Raw genomic sequence first — 16,851 nt, forward strand, 5'->3', positions numbered from 1 at the left:
TTTGCGTTAACTTTAAGACGTTCGTTGAATGATGACCACTTGATTAGCGCCAGTATCGGTCGCCGTGGGGTTTTAATCAATAGGAATCTGACACTCTCGCGCCACCATGCCCGAGGGGTCGGTGTGGGGTCTTACCCAAGATTTCCCCACGTTAAAAAAAATCCTTTACATCGCTGCTTTCCTTACATTCCTGCATCCCTTACATCTCTGCATTCCTTACATCCCTGCATTCCTTACATTCCCGCATCCCTTACATCTCTGCATTCCTTACATCCCTGCATTCCTTACATCCCTTCATTCCTTACATCCCTACATCACTTACATCCTTGTATTATATATTGTAAGCAGCCCATCATAGCGCTTCCGAGCGGTAAAAAAGGAACTAAATTTTGACCCCCTAGCGGCAAAAATGTGAACTAAAATTTCGACCTCGAATCAGCGCCCTCTGGGGGAGGAAAAGGAACTAAACCAAGTCGTAATTTTGGCCCTCTGGCGGCAAAAATGCGAACTAAAATTTCGACCTCCGATCAGCGCCCTCTGGGGGGAGAAAAAGGAACTAAATCAAGTCGTAATTTTGGCCCTCTGGCGGCAAAAATGCGAACTAAAATTTCGACCTCCGATCAGCGCCCTCTGGGAGGAGAAAAAGGAACTAAACCAAGTTGTAATTTTGGCCCTCTGGCGGCAAAAATGTGAACTAAAATTTCGACCTCCGATCAGCGCCCTCTGTTGGTAAAAAAAGGAACTAAATTTTGCAAGAATTTAAATTATTTTTCATGAGACTTTACTTACCTTTACTTACCTTTACTTACCTTTACTCGAACCAGTAGCCATAAGTACATTATTTATAAAATATTTATTATAAGGGTTGAAAGGATACAAGAGATACAGGGAGAATTCAGGAGTGTAAGGGATATAGAGATATAAAGGGTACAGAGATGTAAGGGATGCAAAAATGTAAGGGATGCAAAAATGTAAGGGATGCCGAGGTATAAGGAATGCTGGCATATACGAGATGCAGGAATATAAGGAATGTAGTGATATAAGGGATACAGGGATGTTAAGGATGCAGACATGTAAGGGATGCAGTGATAAAGGGTTGTGCCTCGTGAGGCCCTTAAAGACAAAAAAATAATAAATAACTGGGAAGGTTGAGCCGAGGGCCATAAGTCAAATTTTAACTGATTAATTCCCCGTGCATAGCACGGGGCGTTTCACTAGTTTTCATAAAATTGAAATGTTTTACATACTTTCTGATATCTGAAGATATCAAACAGTGAGAAAAAAGTAGATATCAAAATGGTTCCTCGAATCTAATTGGCAAATCATACGTATCGAAGTTTATCACATCAATGAATATAAAACGTTTTTAAATAATAAATTGCAGCAAGTCTGAAAATAATATATTTATAAAGCTGTTCAAATAATTTAAGACACATATTTTCAAAAATATCATTTCCATCAATCCATTAGATTTGAAAATACTTTTAAACTCCGTAATTACATTCTTAACAATCATTATTGTCAAAATCGTTAAAGGCTGAATCTTTTTGAAAAAAAATATTGAAACCTTTTATATACCTACTTTTTACAGCAACAAGAATGTAATTGAACGAAATACGATAAACATCCAATAAAAGAGTTACCAGTTCAAGCCACGTACGAGCTAAACTGAGAATTTAAAAGAAGAAATGGACAAAGAGATTGATCGAATTAACAAAACAAATTGTAACTTGATGAAAAATCAAAACAAGGTACGTGAACAAGTATTCCAGACAGTTAAAAATCAAAACTGCGAATAGTCAGAAATTAAATGGTACTTTTCAGTAGAGCAGCCCCTAGCACAAGGCAAACGGGACACATTCCCGTTAAAAAACGTTTTACAATATTTAGCGCGCATAAAATAAATAAGAATATTTATTCTTTTTTCAGCGCGCAGAACTCAAGGAACCGATGGATGAAAAGAAGATACAAGAAGATAGACAATTTAAAGGAATAGGGTTGAAAGAAAAAGAAATGAAAGGGGAAGGAGATAAAAAAGAAGAGGAAGAAGCATTTACGCCTAGAAAAAATGCGATGCTTGGACTCTGTGCTGTTTGCCATCTTACACTTGGAAATATCAATTCTAATTTCAATCACAATATTCCCTGTTCCCAAGGGCATGCCCTGTGTCAACGTTGCGTTCAACATTTTACAATCCAAATAGGTTAATTTAGAATATTATTAATAATCAAGCCTACTATTAACATTCTTATTACCGTAATTATTATTGAGTATTACTTCAATTATATTGTAGATCCAGGTTGCATTCTTTGTCATGCGCAATATCAACAGTCAAACATAGCTTTAGCACAAGAAAGTAATATCAGCTTAAATTCCATAAAATTACGTCCAAGAAGACCCCAAGTTCCACGGTTTCAATCAGAGTATCAATCGAAGCATCATCAATCTATACAACAACATGAACAGTCGTATATAAAATCCTGGAATCAAAATTATTCATCTGTAGCAGATAATATTGAAAGAAATTCGTTGGAATGTTACAACAATGATTCTGAAACGAGTTCTGATTACGAACGAGGCAATAATGTTCAAAAAGAAAAAGTCAAAGATGCTGGTAAACGAAACCAACAATATAGTCAGTGTAATTTATATGAAAAAGGAAATGCGGATTCGTACGTTTCTGAAGCTAGAGTAAACGGACAAATCAGTATGGAATGTTCCCGTAGACCCATCCGTTGTCCACGAATTGATTGCGCCATAAATGTAGCATTTTCAGCGTTAACGCATCATTTCATCTTCGATCACCCAGAAGTACCCATTTTAAATGTGGAGCCAGGTATTAAGAGTACGCTGATTGTCAGTTTTAGCGCTTTGTCTTCTGATTCCAGCCGCTGCTTGGCTCTTCTTTTAGTTTCTGGTAAACTTTCGTGAGTATATTAAACTTACCTTGTAAAAATATAAAAGCTCATTATCATATTTAATATTAACATAAATATCTTTACGCTAAGAGATCCGGTTGCAAGAATGTTTAACGGTAATCAAATGAATCCAAAATTCCGTAATCGTTTGCCATTATCGGTATTAGCTGCTCGATTAAACTGTAGAAATCAATGTAAGAACGATTTAGGGGAAAAAGATGTGATTATCGCTTGGGTCGCTGGATTGGATATTGGTAATACCAAAGAGAAACTTCTATGTAGCATTCAGGTATATTGTATCATATAAAAAACATACAGTTAAACGAATGATTAATATCTTTATGTACATGATAATATAAAAATGGGCTATTGTCACAACAGGCTATAGATAAAATTGATACAGAAGGCTTACGTTCCCTGACATATACTGGTCCGATAAATTCGTTAAGAACGGCACAGTGTCCTGAAGATATCTTTTCAACAGGTGATTGTATAGTTCTGCACGAGGGTCTTCTCAGTCACATTACATCAGATTGTGCTACTCTCAATGTTAATGTTACTGTACATTAAATATATACAAAAATATATAGATGAAATTTCAATATTTCCATTAACAGAGGTAATAATACTTACAGAGTGTGTATTAACTTTTGGATATCATTTAAAATGCAGTAGTATATAGAAATATTTTATTAATTGTATATACTCCTTAAATGAAAAACTATAATTTACATCATAAGCTTGTCATAGCAGGAGGGCGGGCATACGCTTTCGGAATGAACCCATATTTTCTAGTTTTAGGCGCGTATGCCCACAACCAACCATCTACTGTTTGATTTCCTAAGTCTGCATATATCCAGTCAGCTCTCCTCACAGATAAATCATCCGGCGCCTGCGCCTTATAATCGTAAAGTACAACTAATTCTGTGCCGTTTGTTTCATCACGAAAATCTCGTAAACCCTTTTGTTGCAGTGATTCATTTCCTGGCATACCGTTACTTCCTTTTCCTTTCAAATTTCAATAAAACATTAATTTACGTAATTTTAAGTTTTAATTAATATACCATTTTATTAAGCTTGTATTACCTAAACTATGTGTTTCTGTAGATGTTGTAGCTGCAGTAGTGGTAGCTGTTGTTGCATAAGAATGAAGAACATGTCCTGGATATACAAATCCGGACGGCACAAATCCTTCGTTTCCATCGCAATGTCTAAGTACCCAAAACCAATCTGGATCGTCTCGATTGAGTACAGTTACAAATTCACCCCTCTCTACGCTAACATCATTTTCATCTCTAGCTACAAAAGTATAAAGTACAATGTATCTTCCAGCTGATGGATCCTATAATGAATATCAGAAGAAAAAGAACGATGTATATAATTTTTAATCAGGTTACACATCTGAAGTAAAATCATGAAATAAAATATTTATACACGCACCTTAAAGAAAGGATGTACATCCGGCTGAGAAGATACAGTTTGAATAGAATTTTGAGACTGTGTGATATTAGATCGATTAACATTTACATCAGCAGTAGTGACATTACGAGCATAACTCTCGCAATCGGATGCCGATCCAGTGTCAGTTTGTTGTGCGTCTGCCGTTTGTGAACGACCTGTACCGGCAAAATCGCAATCAGTCTCGTTAGATCTTGGCAATTTTTTTTTCACATTGTTCATAAGTGTAGCAAGCGTTAATTCGGCAAGCTGAGATGTGTAAGGTGCACAATACGAATGTGGTACAAAGCCTTCCATACGTGTATCAGCTGCTATTACATACACCCAATCATTCTCTCTATACAAAACATTTACAACCTAAAACATGCAAAAAATGAACAAAACAAATGCATTTTACAACCAACATCGAACAAGGTGAAATCATATATAATATTTATGAACATAATGCAAACACAGAAACACAAAATTATTCTTATTACTATTACTGCCTACCTGGCCTCGTTTTACTTGAAGTTCATCATCAACACAAGGTGTAAAATCATGAACAATAACCATTTTGCTATCAGGTGATAATCCATTTTCCTTTTCGATCCCTACTCTAACTAAAGTCTCTATACTAGCACTCCCTGTTATACGACCAGGGGGTAATGGCACTTTAGTTCCTAAACCAAGTCCTGTACCTCCTGCTCCACCACAATCCTTTTCCAAATTAAAGTTGTGTACACCAGCTATACAAATTAAAAATTTTCATTATATTGTTTCTTATTATCTTCTAATAGATAAATATAAAGAATATATGTAATAAGGAACTTAAAACAGTATTTGAATATTGTAAGAATGTATAAATAGCAAACTCATTTATATGGTAAAAGAAATTAAAATATCTTAAAATTCATGAGTTATTATATACCATAAAGGTGTAATTCAAAATAATTTACAAGCAATTATAAACTGAAAAAAAAATGATAAAACAGTTGATTAAAATTACAAACAATATAATTTGAATGCCAATAATTTCTATTTTACATTAATAAAGATATACAAGAACACATATTGTTTCTTCCTCCCTCTTCCTTTCTCTCACTCTCTCTCTCTCTCTCTTTACATATGTATAATTGCTATAATATATTATTTAGACTCTGCAAAGAACTTTTAAACTTACGTTTCTTTTTCTTTCCTCGCCGTATACGTACTGGACATAAAAAAGCCATTCTGTCTTTTTTAAAACTTACTCAAAATCATATTTTCAGAACATAACTCAGATGTTAGAAGATCAGCAAGATAAAGCATAATAAGAGTAAGCATAAGTGTATCTGTAAAAGTTACAAGAATCTTTTAGGTCTAATTAATAAAATCTGAATTAAATGTTTAAAAATCTTTATATTTACAAATACGAATATTCTAAGAACATAACGGTAAAGTCTTGAATCAGAAATCCAATTAGTCCTTCCTTCTTCCAAAGGATTTTGGACAAAACTGGAATTTTATACACCTGTAGTCAAGAATGCAACAGGTAGACGGCGCTTACCGACATATGTAGCTGTGACAAAGTCTATGGGTCGTATGTACATTTTAGCTTCGGGGTCCGTGACACCCCACTGGCATAATATCGGTATGCAGTCACCGGTACCTCGGGGTCTCAGGTACCCCGAATGCCGTAGTGTCGGTAAGCAAAGAGAGTCATTGGTGCTTCGGGGTCCCTGGCACCCCAGGATGATATGTCGGTATGCAAACTGTGTCACCGGTGCTTAGGGGTTCCTGACGCCCCAGGATGATATGTCGGTATGCAAACTGTGTCACCGGTGTTTAGGGGTTCCTGACACCCCAGGATATGTCGGTGTGCAGAGAGTTATCGGTGCTTCGGGGTCCCTGACACCCCAATATGATATCAGGTTGGTATCCAGAGGGCGTCATTGGCACAGCGGGGTCCCTGACACCCCTAGATGAAATCAGGTCCGTACGAAGTGGGTACAACCAATATAATAATCGTCCTCAAATTTTTTTCCGGATTTTATGTAATTTACTTTACTTTCTCTGCTTATTAATTAAGCTCATCGAAGGGAAATAACATTTATGATTGTATCCTTCTTTAGAGGTCAAGGCCACCCCTTTCAGTTATTATTTTACATAATCATATAATTATTTCTCCAACTATTTATTTAGTTCAGCGTACATGTAATATTGGTATTGTTAATTTATGGACCAGTCAAAGGATAACTTTTTGGTTCTTTAATTTAGTCAGTTTATTTCTTAAATTACAAATGTGATACAGCAATGTGCGGAGTTACGGGAAACGTAGATTCAAGTGCTATGACGGTTTTGGAAATCCGTCCGAATGATGGAAAGTTTTAATCAAACTACATTTTTACATTTAGATAATAACTCGCTGCAAGATCAAATCGTTTCAATCGATATTTCTTTGTATAAATTAAATTCTCACATTATCAATACGGAGCATTGATAAGATGTTCATGTAAACGTATGTAGTTTTAGTCATAGTATCCGTGACATTATTTAAATCTATTAACATAGTTAAACAAAAGAGTAACTTCATTGTATGATCAAAAACAAAATTGATCACAGTAAAGAAGTGGAACGAATACTGATATATTTACTATCTACCCATGTCTCATTTAACCCCTACCTTCGGAAATACACAGAGATTTGTAAAAGAAAAAGAAATTTTCATAATTTCTTCGAAGAACTTAAGTTCGCAATTTAAATTTGTTGTAACGAAGTTAGAAACAAGAGAGATTTCAAATTGATTTTAATTTTATAGAAGATTGTCAACCATCTCGTATGTTGTTCATTCATTTTCTCCGTGCTTCAATAAATGACAGTGTAAAAATATAGTAATAAAAGTCTATCAAAAGCACTTTTTATTTGTTTCGTATATTACTGAGAATCTATTATTAGCAATTAAAACAAATATAAATAAAAATAAAAAAAAACTAACCGAGCACGTAATAAACATAGAACAACGGTAGCCTACATGAAGAATCTTTCTTTGTAACAAGTTTTGAATCTCCAACAGGTTGTTTGGAAATGTGGTCGAAATTTATGACAGATCTACGCGTTAAAATAACTTACTGCCTCGAATCGTTTGTGTACTTTAGTGAAATTATTGTCTCGCCTACGATAATCACCTCCCCATCGATCTGAAAATATATAAAGTACATAGTAAAATGCATGCTTTTAACACAAATTCTTCCTCTGTAATTATTCCATTATGTGTGTAAATGCTTACGTTGAGCAATACCATTTCCGGTTTTCTCCGCAAGTTCCCAAAGTTTTGGATTAATAACTTGTTTTGCTTCTTGGAGTACGTTAATTAGGTCTTTAGCTTGTCTCCCATTTTGAGGTGTAAAGAAGGCGTAACTTGTTCCTGAGTTATTTGACCGACCCGTCCTGCCGATCCTATGAATGTAGTTTTCAGATGATGTTGGGTAATCGAAGTTGATCACAAACTTTACGTCGTCGACATCTAAAGAAATAATTGTATTAAAATGGGCATGTTAATAATACAAGAGATTAAATAATTTGATATGTATATATGTATATACACGTACATATATACATAACGTATATATGTATATAAAAATTCGCATTTAGCGAAAATTTAATTTTCTGATGGTATATACATTTCTCAATTATGATTATGTTGTTGCTAATGAGGCTATACCTTTACATCAATTTTATTAAAGCAAACATTAATGAATATCATAATGAAAATTAATAGAAAAAAGTAATTGCTTTTATCTTTAGATTGCATTTTTCAGTTCAGAATACATATGCAGCTAAACCTATAATCATACACTATGTTCCAGTAACATATTAAGATGTTTGTATATATATCGAGTATGAAATTGTAATAAATAGATTCTCATGACTTTACTTAGTTGTAGGAATAAAAAACTGTATCTGTCAGTTTTGTGCAGGTAGTATGTCATACATGCAGAAATAAAAACACAGTATAAAGTACAATTAAATTAATAAAACGTAACTATGACATTTTTCCGTATCCTCTTTTGTATTGAGACTAGTAGTTAAAATAAAAAAATAATACTTGATATTTTCAACTACTTTCATTTACCTAATAAATTTTTACTTACGACGAAATCATACTGATTTGAGATTGAAATGTATATGAATGTAAGTTAGCTGCATAATAACAAATACAAACCCTGTTATCGTTGAACAAGCGTTCCGTATGACTGCATACAGAGCGCCTCAATGTGCGATATTCTTAAATGCAAGTTCACATAGCGACGTCGTGTCCTAAGCATCACCACTGAGTAGCGATAGTAGCAAAATCAATAGATTGTTGTCTCGGGCTGAACACTGGCTATGAGGTGCACCGGTTGTAAACCACCGCTTTATCTCACAACCAATCAGCACGATAGCGGCACGACCCGCGCACCACTCTACAACCGCGTGGTACACAGGCTGAACACAGAGGCACATTAAGTACAATATTATGTACAAAACAGAATTGCGCATGTACAATGAGTGAGCCATGTTTTCTTTATTGAATGATCGTTTTTCATCGCACACTCAACACAATTTGTGCACCATGTGCCTCTGAAACAAAGGACAACCAGACTGATTAACATAAATTACAGGATGCCCACACTTATTACTAACACATTTCCTATATTCCAATTTTTCTTCTCAATTCTTTAACACAAGCATATAATGCAGAACGTAATTCTTTTGTGTGTAAATAGATTACATTAGTAAATGTTTAATAATGCTGTTGACACAATTGAAACTTAGAAATAAAAAAAAAATTGAAATGAATAAATTACATGTGTCTTACTGGTATTTAATATCAGGATAACAACACGAAGTAACTCTGCAAAAAATGCAATAAAAGAGTTGAATGTTAGTTTAATTAGAATGATAAAATCTGTTGCAAAAATTTTGTATTTTTCACGCGAACACTAGTTATATTTCCTACAAAAAGTTTTCTCGGATCAATTATACCAATAAATGAATGAATACTATGAAATACACATACCAACTAATTAATGCCATCTATTTAGTGCACTCAGCTTATGTAAAAGTTTGAGAATATGCACATAAAGCATTTTTTGATCAGTATTAATCTTCCTTAATATACACGTATTACTAATACACACGTTTTTATTACTATCAATTATAGTCATGTATAAAGCGTTACAACACTCTGTTAAGAAATTGTAATACTTTCTTATAATTATACTACTGATGTACTTTATTTGTAATTACGATAGTATATAAGTCGTTAATTAATATCGATTACTTTTATTTTGGAAATTGTGAGGCATCACCTTCATATAACCAGTCTGTGCTACATCGCCACTTTTACTCTATCTTCTAACTTTTATTTGAATAAATATAAACTTTTGCAAATGTAACTTATCTAAAGATCAATGCAATTTTGACAATTTAAACAAAAAAAATTAATAAATATAAGAAAATATATTACTTACCTAATCCACGAGCAGCAACATCTGTTGCTACAAGAATTGCGTTCCTTTTCCTCCTAAACTCTGCAATGTAAATGTTTATTATAAATTGGTGTGTAAGATAGATTTATTGTATCATTAAAATTATAATAATGAACCTGTAAGAACGTGATCTCTTTCCCCTTGTGATTTGTCACCATGTATACATACTGCAGGCCAGCCATAACGACGAATATTTCTGGCAATATTCTCCACTTTTTTCTTTGTTTCAACAAAAATTATTGTTTTTCCATCATTCGGATTAACACTACTAATTTCCTGAAGAAGATTTTCCAATCTACAATTGGCAAAAAAAAAGAAAGAAATGAATTAAAAGGTGATCGAATTGAAAAATATTTATGTAATGAATCAATAAGAATCAGTTCTTCTTAGAGGAAAAAGTATTGCATGAAATCATGAAATATCATCTACTAGTATCATCACAAAAAATTTGTATTGCAATAAAAGAAAAATTTAAGAAGAACATTTAACACATTCACTGCAGTTCACGCGTCTACTTCTTCGGTTATTTCCGCAGCGAACGTGTTAAAATACAATTAAATATTAAAATTGTAATACATACTTTGATTGTTTTTCGTGTTCTTCGCAGACATCAATAATTTGCAGAATGTTATGATTAGCTGACAATGTTAATGACCCAATGTTCAATTGTGTATAATCTACAAGGTACTCTTCTGCAAGGTTTCGTACTTCTTTTGGCCAAGTTGCGGACCACATAAGAACTTGTCTGTCTGGTCTAATTTGTTCAATGATTTTTCGGATTTGTGGTTCAAAACCCATGTCAAGCATTCTATCTGCTTCGTCCAACACTAAGTAAGTGCATCTACGTAAATTGGTTGTACCATGTTCAAGGAAATCGATTAATCGGCCAGGTGTGGCGATGCAGATTTCAATTCCTTGTTCCAAATCACGTGCTTGTTTGCCTTTTGGTGCACCACCAAAGATACAGGTACTTTTTGCATATGATAGAGAACTAAAGGTGTGAGCAACGTCTTGAATTTGTTGGGCCAATTCTCTGGTTGGTACTAAGATAAGAGCAATCGGTCCATCGCCGCGATTTAACGGCTGTTGGCTACTAATATGTACTAATGCTGGCAGAATGTATCCTAGAGTCTTTCCAGATCCAGTTTGTGCTATTCCAACCATATTTTGACCAGACATAGCAATTGGCCATCCCTGAGCTTGAATAGCGGTTGGTTCGCTGAATCCTTGCTTTCTAATACATTGCATTACATGGTCAGGGAAATTTCCTTCTTCAAAATGTTGAATGGGATTAGGTATTTTCTCTCCTTTAAGTGTAATTTGATTTTCTTGTCTAAACAAATCTATATCTTGTGGATGACGTGATTGAACATTGGGATGTGGTATATAAAAATCTTTTTTGAAAGGTTTTAAAGTTTCAGAATTCCAATTCGGTTTCCTCAAATTGCCAGGAATACTGTTTATGTTATTTTTGTGATTTTCAAAACGTCCATTTCTGTTGGAATTAGTATTTCCGTATACATTTCTCCGCTCCTTAACATTTCTGTAACTTCCAGTATGGTAATTGGCTCCGTACGTCCTATAAGAAAAAAAAAAGTTAATATTTTATAGATTACATTATAATGCACCAATCTGTTAGTAGAAATGTAGCGAACAAAGAGAATCGGCTCCAGACATAAATGTGTGGATTCCGAAGGCTTGTTCTCGTGTTAATATTCCTCCCATCAGCATTCATGCTCCATTAAAAAGTAAAATGGAGGCATGCCAAAATGAGAGGTGCACCACTATTCAACACATATCCAGATTTCTAACTACTGTTAAAGAACAGAATATCTTCAAAGTTAAATTTTTCAAACACTATGATTAATAGCAAGAGAAACAATTTATAGATTCAGAAAGATACAAATTAAAAAAAATGATTGACGTTGTTGAATAGTGTAATTCACAAAAATTATAATTTTGTTAAAATTAATAACAGTTTTTTTTTCGTGTATTCGTAATAATCAATGAATATACTACTATACAAACCTAAGTCTGAGGGATCCAATAGCTCCCGTTATCTGTCGCAACCTTCAATACATTTTCTCTTCTTAATAAATTTTAATCAAACGTAACGAACATATATTTAGGAAAACGTATTAGGTATTTAATCTACAAATTTTTTGATAAACTCAGTAATTTTAATATGATGATTCTCCATCCTTTGTAATGTATTAATACTTTAAAATATATTAAAATTAATCTTTGGCAAACGGTTACATAATATTAAATTGATATATTTTTGCAAGGACACGAGAAAGGAAATTTTTCAGCGACGCATTGCAGATGTTCATGAAATGGCCGACCATGAGCGACTTAAGAGTGCAGAGCAATGATTTATTACGAAATATTGAAAAAAAAAATGAAAGAATAATTAGACCATTTTATTATATTTTAAACTACGAATTTTACTCACATATTTAATATGATAACGAACTTTCGGTTTCTGATGAAGTTTCTATTCAAGGTGATACTTTAGCTGATTCAGCAACAGTTTCTAAAAGGAAATTTAACACATTTTTATTATTTTAACGTGTTAAGAATATTAAGTGAAGAATGTGGAGAAAAAGATGAATAAATAACCATGATATAATATATTATATTACAGTATTTAAAGTGCAAATGAAATAACGAACATCCTACTTACCCCGACTCCAAGAACAGAAAGAACGACTTTCTGCAAAGCCGGATATGAGACAAACGTCGATCAGACATACCCTAGAGTGGGGATGCGCAGAAACGTTAATTCACCATTTTCGTTTAGTGCGCAGGAATTGCAAATTCGATCGAAGACAAGGTAAGTCAAAATGATACCTTATTTATTTTACGTAAAAGTTTTTTTACCTTAAACATATATATCTATAATTCTGGTAGAGTATTTAAAATATTAATAGTATCAATACTTTATTAATATGTAATTCGGGAATGTTACAAGGTTTTTATATTCCCTTTTGTGATAAATGTAGAGGGCGCCCTGCATCGAGCATGGTTGGCTTCCGGAGGGGAAATGCCAATGTAGGGGAGGTGATCCCCATTTATATATATAGAAAACTGCAGCCCTATCGCTTACATGTAAACGTTTACGCGGAAAAATTTGATTTGATATTTAATTTTATTACATACTTAATAATTAAAAAGCATATTGTTTTGAATTTCTGCTTAAAAACATTGTTATTATTTTCAAATTTGGTTATTACGATTTCGAGAAAGCTACTGAATCAATTTAATTTAAATTTCGAATTCAAAAGAATTAAAATTAAATTCTGTGGATGAATATTACTTAATTATTGCCTAATTGTTCATAGAATAGATAAACGCACATAAAAAGGTGTTGTAACCGACCTTGCTTTGCGTACAACAACCTCGTTTTATATCAGGGTTTTTCACAATATCAGTAAACTATAATCATCGACGCAATAAAGCTGTATATAAGGAACTTTATAAATTCTACTAACAATCAACAATGACAAACAAATGATTAAACTAATTTTAATTAAATAAAGCTTATTTCGTTTTTATTCCTTTCAATATATTTTTAGTTGATTCAAATTCTCTATCCTAGCTACAGATGACATTGTCCTCGAACAGAACAATTTATCTGTTCGTAATTACACTTTCCATTAGATATTTAAGTAATACAACATACTCGTTAAAGGTCGAGTATACACACAGAATAAACGAGACAAGCATTATGAGCATTTTATCGCTCATTCTGATGCGGTCGTCTCCTATAAAACATGGGTGCTTTTTAATTCCACTGATCTGTTCTGTTCGAACGTCATGTCGTTGTTATACAATTTTTTACTACTGCAATTGTTTATTTTAAGCCATGTTTTTGTACTGGCGACAAATAAATTTAACACTAAAGTTGAAATGAAGCTTGGAACAGTAAGTTTCTGTTTTATTTGAATTGAATTTAAATTTGAATTTAATACTTTCAATATCAAACAGCCGGAACTAATAAAAAAATATGGATATCCGTTCGAGATTCATAAAATCATCACCGAAGATGGATATATCCTGGAGATTCATCGAATTCCACACGGACGAATCAATTATAAAACGAACTTTACAAGTAAGAAACATTCGATTTTAATTCAACATGGACTAGCGAGTAGTTCGGCGGATTGGATTCTTCTGGGACCGGATAAGGCATTAGGTACAATTTATGATAAATCTTAATAATACAATTATTTTTATCAAACTGTAAGATTCAAATTGATATAGGTACCATAAGTGAAATTTTTTGGTACTTTTATGTCATTGAGACCTGTAAAAAAAAATTTATTATCTTTAGGGTTCGTGTTAGCAGACGCAGGATATGACGTATGGCTTGGAAATAATAGAGGGAACGTTTATTCGAAAAATCATGTTTCGATATCGCCAAATAATCGACGTTTTTGGGATTTTAGGTATGCTATTTGTTTCAAAAGTTATTTAACTTTCTTCTTTATTATTTTTCCTTGTAGTTACCACGAACTCGGAGTTTATGATCTACCTGCGATGATTGACTACATATTAAATCGAACGAAACACGAAAAGCTCTCTTACATAGGTCATTCTCAAGGGACAACGCAATTTTGGGTAATGATGTCGCAAAAGCCTAGCTACAACGCTAAAATCCAATTAATGATCGGTCTTGCACCCGTTGCTTTTACTGGTAATATACGCGGGCCGATTACAAAACTTGCGAAATTAACATACATGGGTGTGGTAAGTTCTAGAGGAATTTAAACTGATTGCACCAATGTTTCAATTCGCATGTATTGTAAGTGAATTTTCTTTTTTTTCCTCTTTTAGTGGATCGGTGAAGCGTTCGGTTACCCGGAAGTACGACCACGCTCTGTTTGGGAAAAATTTGTATCAAATTTATTCTGCCAGGATGATGCGACATCGCAGCTCTTTTGCACTAATTTCTTATTCATAGTGACTGGTTTGAGTCAGGCAAATTTAAGCGCGGTAAAAACTTGATTCACTAAAATAATTCCAATATCTTAGAAAATATTAAAGTTGCAATATTTAATATTTACAAATTTCAATATGCAAATATTTATTTCTTTTTTTTAAACCGCTAAATGTTAATTGAACTCAGGTAAAATTTATATGTTTCTTTGCAAACATTTATTTGCTATAGACAAATTTAACAACGATCATGAATCACGTTCCTGCGGGCGCATCTTGGAAACAAGTAGTTCATTTTGGTCAAGGATACATACATCCTGGTGAGCATTGATTATATTAGAAAGAACATTATCAATCTGTAGAAATAATAATGTTTTAATGATTTCAGATAATTTTAGGCAATTTGATTATGATAACGAGCAGAAGAATAATAGAGCATATAATTCTTCAGTACCACCAGAATACGAATTGAATAAAGTAATTGCGCCAGTTGCACTTTTCAGTAGCGATGATGACCGACTTGCAACATCAAAGGTACGCAATATTATACAGAGCGTTTCAAAACGGTTGTACCGGAATTTCTTAATAACTAACATTACAATATTGTAATGTATCTTCTTTTCAGGATATTGATCTTCTTAAGAAGAAACTTGGTAATGTAGTGTTCCATAGAGAGATACTTGGAAACTCCTTTACTCATTACGACTTCGTATGGGGAAGAGCTTCAGTAATAACCGTGTTTGAGCCTATATTAGAATTGTTGGAACAATATAAATAAACAAATGTATTACATTAATGGTACAAGGTTCAAGAAATTAATGAAAAATAACATAAAAAATTTTATGTACATATTCAGAAATACATGCATGTATGAATATAAAGCTATGTTAAAATGGCAAATAAAAATAAAAATAAAAAATAATTTTATTCAGAGCTGTTATTTTGGTAAGCTAAATTACAATTCCATTAAACTCTCCCTTCCCCATCTTTACTGCACCCTTTACTCCTCTTTCATTCAACCCTAAACACTGCTCAATAAATAAATATTTCTGATATCTACATATGATAAGTATAAACAATAAAGGAGATCAATATAAAAAAATATATTAAATAATATAATTTAAGTCGCACATTGGGTCAGTAAAGGCCTTACTCTGGGGATTAATTAAAAAAGAATACGAGGATATATTGTTTTAGAAAGAAGGCACAGTTTTTTCAGTGTTGGACGCGAAACGTTTATTCTGAGTCCTTCAATTCAATTAAAAAATCATAATTTAATTTTGCGAAAATCAATCTGTCTCACTCTGCATAGTATAATGTACATATCTGGTAAATAACAATTCAAAGCAAATCACTAATTCTGTATAAAATTTCCTTTTATATAATATGTTTTGGCAATTTTATCTTCGTGTGTATCCTTATTCTACATTCCTAATTTTATGTCAAATCTTCATAATTCTCTATTTTTTTTTCTTTTTATTAAGATTTTCAACGTCTTTTCTATATTTATAATAATCACAGGAACAAACAACTGTTAGTAGTAAACAATTTTGGTACAATATACAGATTAAGAAACAATTTACACGACACGTGATAGAGCATTGTAAAATTGCACAAAATCAAATGTTTTAAATAATTCATTAGTTAAAATGAGTAAGAATCTTGCATAACTGAAATGATGAATACCTGGCAATAGATGCAAAAAGATATAGTGGTGGAAGACTTTTGTCACTGTAATAGAACTGGAATATAAAAATCAATTAATCACCTATAACTCGTATTAAGAATATGGAAATAGTTATTAATCCTAATAAAATTAGACTACGTAATATGGAATATTATCATTTATCATTTTGTGCAATTTTAGCCTTTAAGATATAAAATTCTTGATAGATTAACTTCATAAAGTTTTGTCATTTCTAAATCTCTTTCTTTCTTATATATATATGTATATATATTCTACCAAATTTAACACTTGCTGCTAAAGATTAAATGTAAATTCATTTATAAGAGAAGCTGTATACCAAAATCATTTACTCTAT

At 32.8% G+C, this 16,851-nt stretch overlaps 4 protein-coding genes across 7 annotated transcripts; 2 read left to right on the forward strand and 2 right to left on the reverse strand.

The window, feature by feature from the left end:
* Positions 1-774: 774 nt before the first annotated feature.
* On the forward strand, positions 775-3,503 carry LOC117601971 (uncharacterized). 2 transcript variants are annotated; one of them, XM_034319351.2, is made up of 6 exons: positions 775-1,073; positions 1,592-1,751; positions 1,930-2,203; positions 2,294-2,927; positions 3,009-3,207; positions 3,300-3,503. In XM_034319351.2, exons 2-6 carry the CDS (start codon positions 1,689-1,691, stop codon positions 3,486-3,488), a joined length of 1,359 nt encoding a protein of 452 aa, XP_034175242.2. In that variant the 5' UTR covers positions 775-1,073; positions 1,592-1,688; the 3' UTR covers positions 3,489-3,503. The 2 variants fall into 2 exon arrangements, with proteins under 2 accessions (XP_034175242.2, XP_034175240.2); XM_034319349.2 differs by having other exon boundaries at positions 776-1,493.
* LOC117601972 (Dachs ligand with SH3s) lies at positions 3,335-5,895 on the reverse strand. The gene is made up of 7 exons (XM_034319352.2): positions 5,765-5,895; positions 5,539-5,689; positions 4,869-5,104; positions 4,359-4,733; positions 4,005-4,260; positions 3,552-3,926; positions 3,335-3,477 (listed from the first exon to the last, which is right to left on the reverse strand). The coding sequence occupies exons 2-6, from the start codon at positions 5,585-5,587 to the stop codon at positions 3,652-3,654; spliced, it is 1,191 nt and encodes a 396-aa protein (XP_034175243.1). The 5' UTR covers positions 5,588-5,689; positions 5,765-5,895; the 3' UTR covers positions 3,335-3,477; positions 3,552-3,651.
* A 701-nt stretch (positions 5,896-6,596) lies between these two features.
* LOC117602524 (putative ATP-dependent RNA helicase DDX5) lies at positions 6,597-12,629 on the reverse strand. Of its 3 annotated transcripts, none has more exons than XM_034320677.2 (8): positions 12,555-12,607; positions 12,324-12,404; positions 11,897-11,938; positions 10,449-11,447; positions 9,985-10,163; positions 9,851-9,910; positions 7,624-7,860; positions 6,597-7,534 (listed from the first exon to the last, which is right to left on the reverse strand). In XM_034320677.2, coding segments are annotated over exons 2-8 (1,608 nt in total). In that variant the 5' UTR covers positions 12,326-12,404; positions 12,555-12,607; the 3' UTR covers positions 6,597-7,445. The 3 variants fall into 3 exon arrangements, 2 of the variants coding, with proteins under 2 accessions (XP_034176568.1, XP_034176569.1); XR_004580967.2 differs by lacking the exon at positions 6,597-7,534 and adding an exon at positions 8,560-8,957 and having other exon boundaries at positions 7,682-7,860; positions 12,555-12,624; XM_034320678.2 differs by lacking the exon at positions 11,897-11,938 and having other exon boundaries at positions 12,555-12,629.
* Positions 12,630-13,668: 1,039 nt separating this feature from the next.
* LOC117602525 (gastric triacylglycerol lipase) lies at positions 13,669-15,868 on the forward strand. The gene is made up of 8 exons (XM_034320680.2): positions 13,669-13,795; positions 13,859-14,066; positions 14,205-14,319; positions 14,377-14,620; positions 14,708-14,866; positions 15,042-15,129; positions 15,198-15,343; positions 15,435-15,868. Exons 1-8 carry the CDS (start codon positions 13,688-13,690, stop codon positions 15,585-15,587), a joined length of 1,221 nt encoding a protein of 406 aa, XP_034176571.2. The 5' UTR covers positions 13,669-13,687; the 3' UTR covers positions 15,588-15,868.
* The last annotated feature ends 983 nt before the right edge of the window (positions 15,869-16,851 follow it).

Source organism: Osmia lignaria, chromosome 13 (assembly GCF_051020975.1).
Source record: "Osmia lignaria lignaria isolate PbOS001 chromosome 13, iyOsmLign1, whole genome shotgun sequence".
NCBI lineage: Eukaryota > Metazoa > Arthropoda > Insecta > Hymenoptera > Megachilidae > Osmia > Osmia lignaria.